Consider the following 9,802-nt stretch of genomic DNA (forward strand, 5'->3'; position numbering starts at 1 on the left):
AATTTGATAATGGTCCATTCTGGGAGTTTTGTAAATCTAATGGCTTGTCTTTTCGCCTCTCCTGTCCTCATACCTCATCACAAAATACCGAAAGAAAAATTCGAACAATAAACAACATGGTTTGTACTTTACTCACTCATGCGTTTTTACCTCCTTCTTTTTGGCATCATGCATTACAAATGGCCACCTACCTCCTCAACATTCTTCCTCATAAAGGATTAGCCTATCAATCTCTTCTCAAAGTACTCTATCACAAAGACCCATCCTATTCTCATCTTCGGGTGTTCGGTTGCCTATGTTACCCCCTATTCCCATCTAATACCATTAACAAGCTTCAAGCCCGTTCCACCCTATGTGTGTTCTTAGGATATCTATCCCATCATCGTGGTTACAAATATTATGATTTATCATCCAAGAAAATCATCATAAGTCGTCATGTCGTGTTCGATGAAACCCAATTTCCTTTTGCTAAGCTACATACTCCCTTAGATAGTCACCATTATGATTTTTTGGATGATGGACCCTCTCCTCATGTAATCCACCATTTAGCCTCGCAAAACAACCCACCTTCCAGCGACCATACTCCGCTGCCCACTGGTCCTAGCAGCCTACCACCCACGGCCAGGGGCGAATCTACTTGGGGGCCAGGGTGTTCACCCGAACACCCTCGGCAAAAAATTACAGTATATATATAGGGTAAACTTTTTGTGTTTATGTGCATATATTAACTTTTGAACACCCTCGACAAAAAATTACAGTGTATATTTAGCTTCTTCTTTTTTCCGAACACCCTGAATGAAAATCCTGAATCTGCCACTGCCCACGGCCACATCTGCCTCACCCTCAGCTGCTACAGCCAGCCCCACTGTCCTCTCCCAGTCCAAAAACCGATCACTAGGAGTCAACATGATATTGTCAAGCCTAACCCAAAATACAGCTTCATCACTCATGCGTCCAAATCTCCCCTTCCTCATAACCCCGTGTCTGCCTTACGTGACCCGAATTGGAAAATGGCTATGGAAGATGAATATAAGGATTTTATTAAAAATAAGACGTGGGAGTTAGTGCCTTGCCCACCTAATGTGCATGTTATTTGGTCTATGTGGATTTTTAGACATAAAGAACACTCTGACAGTTCCTTTGAGAGGCATAAAGCTCGACTTGTAGGTGATGGCAAAAATCAACAAGTTGGCGTGGATCGTGGTGATACTTTTAGCCCAGTGGTGATACCGGCGACCATCTGCACTGTTCTCAGTCTAGCTCTCTCTAATGCTTGGCCTATTCACCAACTTGATGTGAAAAATGCATTCTTACATGGTGAACTCAGGGAAATTGTCTACATGCATCAACCCGTGGGTTTCTGAGACCCTACACATCCTGACTATGTCTACTTACTAAAGAAGTCCTTATATGGCCTCAAGCAAGCTCCCCGGGCCTTGTACAAATGATTTGCTGACTATGTTTCTAGTATTAGTTTCACCCACAGCAAGTCTGATCATTCTCTGTTCATCTACCGAAAAGGTATTGATATGGCGTATCTTCTTTTGTATGTGGATGATATCATCTTAACTACCTCCTCTGATGATCTTCGCAAGTCTATCATGACACTTCTCAACTCTGAATTTGCTATGAAGAATTTGGGACCACTCAGTTATTTCTTGGGAATAGCAGTTACTCGTCATGCAGGTGGTTTATTTTTATCTCAAAAGAAGTACGCCGAAGAGATCATAGAACGAGCTAGCATGTCGTCTTGTAGGCTAAGTGCCACGCCAGTTGACACCAAACCGAAGTTAAGTGCCACCTCTACCTCACCATTTAAGGATCCTTCACTTTATCGCAACCTGGCAGGTGTACTGCAATATCTCACGTTCACGAGACCAGACATTTCGTATGCTGTGCAACAGATTTGTCTATTCATGCGTAACCCGATGGAGGTCCACATGAATGCTCTCAAACGTATTGTGCGCTATATTAAGGGCACCCTTGATCATGGCTTGCATCTTTATCCATCTAAACCCACCACTCTCATTTCGTATACCGATGCAGATTGGGGTGGTTGTCCGGATACCAGGCGTTCGACTTCTGGTTATTGTGTCTTTCTTGGTGATAATCTTATTTCTTGGTCCGCCAAGTGGCAGGCCACCATGTCTCGATCTAGTGTGGAGGCCGAATATCGAGGGGTAGCCAATGTTGTTGCTGAGTCTTGTTGGCTACGCAATCTGCTTCTAGAACTTCATTGTCCAATACGAAAGGCTACGTTGGTTTACTGTGATAATGTTAGTGCCATATATCTATCTAGCAATCCTGTTCAACATCAACGCACTAAGAATATCGAGATGGATATTCACTTCGTCCGTGAACAAGTTGCTCGTGGTCATGTACGTGTCCTACATGTCCCATCGCGCTATCAGATCGCGGACATATTTACTAAAGGTCTTCCTTGGTTCTATTTGAAGATTTTCGCGACAGCCTAAGCATCCACAAACCTCCCGCTTCGACTGCGGGGGTGTGTTAGAATATTATGTAAATATTCAGTTACCATCTTTATTGATGTAAATATATTAGAAGAATATTCTAGGCCACCATGTAAATATATTAAAAGAATATTTAGTTACCATTATGGTTAGGTGTATATTTAGTTACCTTCATTATAGCCTAGGATCTTTGTATATATACACATGTTGACAAAGATTAATGCAAGCAGATTATTACCATCTTACATATATATATATATATATATATATTTATGAACTTTTTCCAAATTTTCTGCTTATTGGCAAGTGATTTAATATTGAGAAGCAAAAAAGAAATACACGCTCTTATTGCCTTTTCACTTTCACTTTCTGAGTTTGATGTACTTTTCACTTCCTGTTTTTTTTTTATTTGCCTTTTGGTGTTTTTGCTTTTTTGACTATTATTAATAGATATCCCTCCATTAAAACGTCAACGAATAAAACTTGTTGAAAAAGATTGACATTGATCTCTTAAGAAAGAAATGATGAAAGCATTTGTGAGAAAACTGTTTTATAATTTCAATAATTGACTATCATCAATTTATGCCGTTTAGTTCGTCTTTGTAAAAGACATCAACAGTAGAAGTTGGGTAGGCGTTAGGGGGATCAAATTGGTATATAAGTACGTAGATTTGATCCGGGCTTTTGGAATTGGAATAAATTTGATAACAAATCACGAATTTTTGATAATCTTCTCTATTTAAGTAGTAAATAGAATGTCCGCTTTAAAATATCCGAACTATACCCACTCTAGAGTATATACTTCAATAGGAATCACACATGAATATATCATAAACCTTTGATTAAAGAGCCCACAGGTGACCTACCAAATATAAAATACATTATATAGTCTTAAGTCAAGATGTGCGCAAACTAACTTGATTTATTTGATTATAAAAAAAGTACTGTAATAAATATAGTCAGCTATCTATTCAAAAGGTTTAGCTTAGCGTTGAAATCCAGTTAATTGATTGATTGATTTGTGGGCTAAACAAACCCTAGGTTGTCATGCATACTTCTCAGTAGGGCTGGGCATATTTCAGTTCAAACCGAAAAAACCGACCAAACCGAACCGAAGTTAATTTCGATTTCGGTTTTTCGATTTATTCGGTCTGGTTTGGTTTAAAGTTATAAGATTTCAACAATTCGGTTCGGTTTTCGGTTTATGCAAAATTTAATTCGGTTAAACTGAAAAACCGAATTATAACAAGCCACTTTTTCTTGAAACATATATATATATATACCCATAAATAATAAACTAAAGAGGCCCAAATCTCCATTCCCTCTGTCATATCTCTTGGATTGTAAAGAAGATGTTGGCTGATAAACAAGAAATACTAGTAATAGAGGACTTAAGTGAAATGTGGGGAAAAGTTCTGTCACTGCATTAATTTGTATTTTAGCTGATGAAGTGATTATTATGCAGTCAACACTGTCTAGTAGGATTTTCTGGAATGATGAAGTATCGGCTTGATGCTTAACTATGTCATATAATCTGTTTTTCTATTGATGTAGCATTTGATATAACCTACATTCTGCACCTCCTACTAGCTTCCGAAAGAACTGCTAGGAGTCCTCATAAATATGTACTAGATACTGTTCTACATGGATTGTCATCTAGTTAGTATAAAAATACAACATATCTAGGATGTGTCAACAGCATATCTAGGATTGTGTCAACAATCAAAACAACAGCATATCAACAACAAACAAAACAACAACTAGAAATTGTCCAAACTCCTACTTGTGGCTGTGGGAAAGTTTTCATATCTAAACCGTAGAAACCGACCGAATAAACCGAACCGAAATTGCAAAAACTGAATTGAACCGAAGTTACACTACAAGAAAGTATAAAAATGGCAACAAAAAAATTAATATTTGGCAACAACTTAGTTATATTGTTGGCAAATGAACTTTTTTGTTGCCAAAGAATTTAATTTTGTTGTCATAGTATTGATTATTGCTACAAAAAGTACTTTTGGCAACAAAAAAAAAGGTTGTTGCACGTTGTTGCAATAACAGCCGTCGGGAAAAATCGATGCAACAATTTTTTTTTATTCGTTGCTAAAAGTAATTTTTGCAACAATAATCAATCTATGACAACAAAAAAAAAATTGTTGTAAAATTTATTTTTTCTTGTAGTGTTATCTCAATTCGGTTTCGGTTCCCATTTTTTACAAATCGAAAAACAAAAAACCGAACCGAATTTGTGAAACTGAATCGAACCGACCAACGCCCAGCCCTACTTCTCAGATGCAATTAATATAGTGCTAGGAAAAAGCAATATAGTCAGTATTATTATATATACTTGGATATACTCGTCCGATATATATAGGTGATCAGAATTCTGCATCTCATTGGAAAGGGCCATTGTAAAGTAATTAAAGAGAAAAAGATAAAGTACTACTCCCTCCGTCTCAAAATATTTTGCACTTTTCGTTTACACGCCCCTTAAGAAAACATTTATAAGGGTAGCATTTTGATTATTTTACCCTCTTAACATATTTCATAATATTCTCTCTCCTCAATAAATATTTACTCCATTAATGATGAAACCTCTTAAATTTTAGTATGTGAACTCACAAAATCAATCCATTGATGTAATTAATACAAGGGAAAATGGGAAAAAGTTACTTAATTTTATCTTGGCTAAATAAAACGATAAATATTTTGAGACAAGTATTTTTAGCAAGGACGACAATATTTTGAGACGGAGGGAGTAGTATATTGCAATGAAAGAAAACATATGTATTTAATTTTCATTGTAGTGTAATTGGATCGAAGAGAAGAAGACAAGTATATATTGCAACTAACAGAGGCGGAGGCACATGATGCCACCCGACACCGCTTGGCCGGAAATATTTTTTATTTATATATACATAAATAATTTGGCGAACCAAAACATATACGAGATATATATAAATAAAATGACACTGCTCAATAAAAGTGCTTCCGCCCGCGCACTAGTTTAGGCCTTTAGTTTTACTATCGAGGTCGAGTGTTCGAATCTGATCAGCCCTAATGATTTTTTTTTTTTAAATTAGGATTGTTTAGAAAATTTACTGAAGTAAGGTCTTTATCATTTGACGCCTACCCAAAAATAAAGTTTCTAAACCAAGTAAACCAACATCCATCAAATTCATATTGCTGCCAAAAATAAGTTATTGTCTTTGATGAGCTTATGAGTGGTTGTTTTAAGACTTGTATAAAAACATTATTTAGTAATATTTTCAATTAGTGTATTATAGATACGTTTCAAAAATAGAAACTCATCATTTTATACTTGAATTGTGTTTTTCTAAACCATGATGTCAGTATAGTGATTTATAAGTTATTGTCTTTATTGAGCTTCCGAGTAGTTATTTTGTGACTTGTAAAAAAAAAAGTATTTAGTAATATTTGTAATGAGTTTATTACGGATACGTTTTAAAAATAGAAGCTCATCGAGGAGAGTTGTAGTTTAACACCTTAATTGTATTTTTCTAAATTACGTTGTCGTTATAGTGACTTATTCATTTGTTCACTTCAGAAGTGGCTCAAGGGTGGAGACTAGTGAAGCCTTCGCTTTAGGCCCCTAAAAATTTGAGGCTCCAATTTTATTTTTTAATTAAGTGTCAATTTCATGATTTGAGCTTCGCTTAAACAATATTGTAGTTCGTAGAAATATAAAAAAGTAAACAATAAAAAGAAAAATTGTAAAAATATTTTAGATTTTTGCATTAGACTACTCATATCTTCATATTAGTAAATAAATTTTATACAACAATATCCTACAGATTGTATTACTTACGCATGGTTAACATCTAATTAACTTGAATTAATACTTACTAATATAAATGATAGCAATAATATTATTAAGTGAAATTAAAGACTTCATGTTATTAAGGATATACTCTATAAACAAAAGTATGAAAAAACGTATAGGCCTCTTATTAAAAGTACCTTTTTTTTTTTTTTTTAAATATCGACACTACTTGCAAAAACTTCTGCGTACGCCACTGGCAACAAAAGAAAACATCTAATATTTATAAAATTCAATAACAAAATAGAAAATGTGTCCCCTATAAAAGAAAAAATATATCTAAATTTCTAGCTCGAGAACTAGCTAGTTCCATGCCTTCCACATCCCCCAACACTGCCTCTAAATCTGTCATGATAATCAACAAGTTGATGGTCGCAAAAGTACGTCACGAGCATTTGAAGTGACCGCTAACGTTCCGATATGGACATAAGGTAAGAACTCTACTCTCAAACCTTCACAAGAAATTTGTAATTTTCTGCAATTTAAGTGATTATGTGCCTCACAGTAGCTCATTTGAACTTTTCCATTTAGACTTAGTGAAAATTTAGTGGGACGGCCATCATGAAGATCATCAACAACATAGTCAACAACCGAATCAATAATAGTGTTATATCCCGGAATTTTGTACATTCGGAAAATTCGAAATAATTTCGACTTGTAAGAAATAAGGCCATATTTGATTTTTATTCAACATATATGTGTTGTTCATGAAGTGTTGATGTGGAAATATGGAGGAAGGCCAAGGGAAAAATTGAAAATTTCGGAAATTAGTTTCGGGAATTACAAAATAGGACCCATAACTAATTGGGCTAGAAAAATCAAAAAAAAAAAAAAGGGAAACAAAAGGCCCAAAAAAAATAGTAGTGGCCGGCCATGGGCAACAAATGGCCCAAGCCCATAACTAATTAATTCATGTAGCAAATAATAAAAAGGGCCACCAAGTCCTCTTTTTCAAGAAGTGTCAAGAAAGTTCAAGAAACAAAAGAAAGAGATTGAGAGCAAAAGGGGAGGGTTCGGCTAGAGCAAGAAGAAGAAAAAAAAAATTCTTGAAGCTCAAATCTTTGATGCAAAAAATTATTTCTTCTTGAATTCCTACTAAGTTCAAGACCCTCTTCAATGTGGTATAATTTTTTAGGCAAGAAAGTACTTTTTTTATCAAGTGAAGAATTTGAAGAAAAAGGTAAAGATTCTATCCTTTTTGTCTTGGAAGAATTATATATATATTGTAGTATATGGAAATGAATGTGAAGTGGGAAAATTATGTGTTGTGGGTATGTGTGTGTGTGGCCGCGTAGGGTGGTTGATGGAGAAGGATGAACATTTATGTTGGCATGAACATTGTGACCCTTGTGATGTAAATGGAAGGCAAATAGTTTATGTTGGCATGAAAATTGGTTGTTAAGTTGTTGTAGGAAAATTATGTGATTTTATTATAAATTTATGTAATTATGGGAATAGAATTGTTAAGGTGCAAATTGTTGTTGTTGTTGATGAAATTGGAAGATAAAAATGTGTGGTGAATGTTTGTGTCGAAGATTGGAGGTTTCGGGTGAAATATGATTTTGGTGGGATTGTTGGATATTTTGTAGAAATGTGTGACATGCTTTTGAATTGTATTAGAATGACCTTGAATTAGTAGTTAAATTGAATGTTGATGAATTATGTAGAAAAGAAGGCTACTAATGTTAGAATGCGTTCTGAATTGATTCTTGATGTTATTAGTATGGTTGTTGGTATTGTTGGTATGATTGTTGATGAATTTGGCCGAGTTAAATTCTCGGGGATGTTGAATTTACAGGGGAGATGCTGCCGAAATTTCTGTAGACAAGTACTAGTTAGAATTTGGATTTCTAAGTACTTGTAGCTAATGTTTGGTAATTAATAACATTATTGTAGATCTTGGAGAACCCGAGACTTGAGTCGGAATTTGTCTAGCGAGTGATCGGGAATTGTTAGCGAGCGATTGAGGTATGTAAAGCCTACCTTTCTTTCTTTTGGCATGACCTTTTTGGAATGAACAAATAATGTATAAGTATACTCCTAAAGAAAATCCTATTCTTAGAGCCACTAGGATGGCTAACACCTTTGACCTCCATAAGCTATTCCATATGGCTGGATACATATTTTATGATGTTCAAAGATTCTATTTGTTCTGTTCCGAATGTTGTTCGAAAGAAAAATGAGAAGACTAAAGCCTTTGATGAATATTTCGATATGAAAATATGGTCTTAAAGTCCCCATTTGATTTGATCCATAATGTTATCCGTAAGTTTCCTAGTATGAATATGTGATCCATAATGATGTCCGAAAAATATTTGATATGGCTAAAGTTTTGGATACATATATTTTGATACGTACATATGATCTTAAAGGCTCCATAGTAATGGTTGAAAGTTCCTCTAATATGAATGTCACTTGAATTTCCGAAAAGAGCTTCTGAAATGCTTTTAGAAAGTTCTATACTTCAAAAGTTTGTAACTTTCGTATACTAACTCCGATTGACCCGAAACTGATTTCTGAGCCTTCGGGTGTAGTAAATATATTTGTTCATCGAGTTTTGAAATTTATTTATTTATATGCATATGGTTTCCGCACTACTCCGCTCGTGCCTACTACTATGATATCGTTCGCCGGTTCCCGGGCCGGTTTTGTGATCGTGCGCACTATGTTATATTCGGCAGTATGATGTGTTACGGTTCCCGAGACCTCGCCATAGGGCCGGTTCCGCTTATATACGGTGTTATGATGTGATATGGCATATGATGTGTTCTGATGATGTGATATGTTTGATGATATGATATGTTCGGGGATTGTACGGAGATTTGAAACCTTCTGGAGTATGATGTGTTGTGGCACCAGTGTCGGAGTGGCGACCACGTTCCTGAGCCTTATGCATGATTTTATTTGCATTATTTATGTTTTTGAAACAGGTTTGATATACTGATTCTGTAACCGCTTTCCATACTCCCTATTTCAGTTCTGATTTGGATTACTGTACTTCATGCTTTACATACTCAGTACATATTCCGTACTGACCCCCTTTCTTCGGGGGCTGCGTTTCATGCCCGCAGGTACAAACGTTCGTTCTGGTGACCCGCCAGTGTAGGATTCCATATTCTGCTACTTTGGAGTGCTCCCTTTAATCGGAGCCTACATTTTGGTACATATCTTTCGTTGTACATATTTCTGTATATTTGACTATATGGGGTACGGCGGGGCCCTGTCCCGTCATATGTTTCTGTTATGGTTTGTAGAGGCCTGTAGTCATATATGTGGGTCATGGGTCCGGTTTGTTCGTTTCTGTTTATGATCTGTGCCTTAAGCGGTCCCGGTTGCTGTTATGGCCAAAACGGCCCATATGTTTGTATATCTGGGCGATGTGTATTCCGCCAGCCTACCGGATTTGATATGATATTTCTGTACGGGCAACCGCTTAAGATGACATTTGTTCTTAGTATCTGTTTGAAATAACGTATGATGAGTTTGA

General features: G+C 35.9%; 1 protein-coding gene and 1 long non-coding RNA gene across 3 annotated transcripts; both read left to right on the forward strand.

The window, feature by feature from the left end:
* Window positions 1-1,529: 1,529 nt before the first annotated feature.
* Window positions 1,530-2,474, forward strand: LOC132608307 (uncharacterized mitochondrial protein AtMg00810-like). Its single transcript, XM_060322348.1, has one exon. It carries the CDS (start codon window positions 1,530-1,532, stop codon window positions 2,472-2,474), a length of 945 nt encoding a protein of 314 aa, XP_060178331.1.
* Window positions 2,475-6,961: 4,487 nt separating this feature from the next.
* Window positions 6,962-9,802, forward strand: LOC132605437 (uncharacterized). 2 transcript variants are annotated; one of them, XR_009569188.1, is made up of 4 exons: window positions 6,962-7,495; window positions 8,212-8,283; window positions 9,136-9,245; window positions 9,387-9,802. It is a non-coding gene; the product is annotated as an uncharacterized LOC132605437 (long non-coding RNA). The 2 variants fall into 2 exon arrangements; XR_009569187.1 differs by having other exon boundaries at window positions 8,212-9,245.

The sequence above is a fragment of the Lycium barbarum genome, chromosome 8 (genome assembly GCF_019175385.1).
Source record: "Lycium barbarum isolate Lr01 chromosome 8, ASM1917538v2, whole genome shotgun sequence".
Taxonomy (NCBI): domain Eukaryota; kingdom Viridiplantae; phylum Streptophyta; class Magnoliopsida; order Solanales; family Solanaceae; genus Lycium; species Lycium barbarum.

Excerpts from the sequence above, each read along its gene's own strand:
- LOC132608307 (XM_060322348.1), top strand. The coding sequence starts at position 1,530 with ATGGCGTATCTTCTTTTGTATGTGGATGATATCATCTTAACTACCTCC.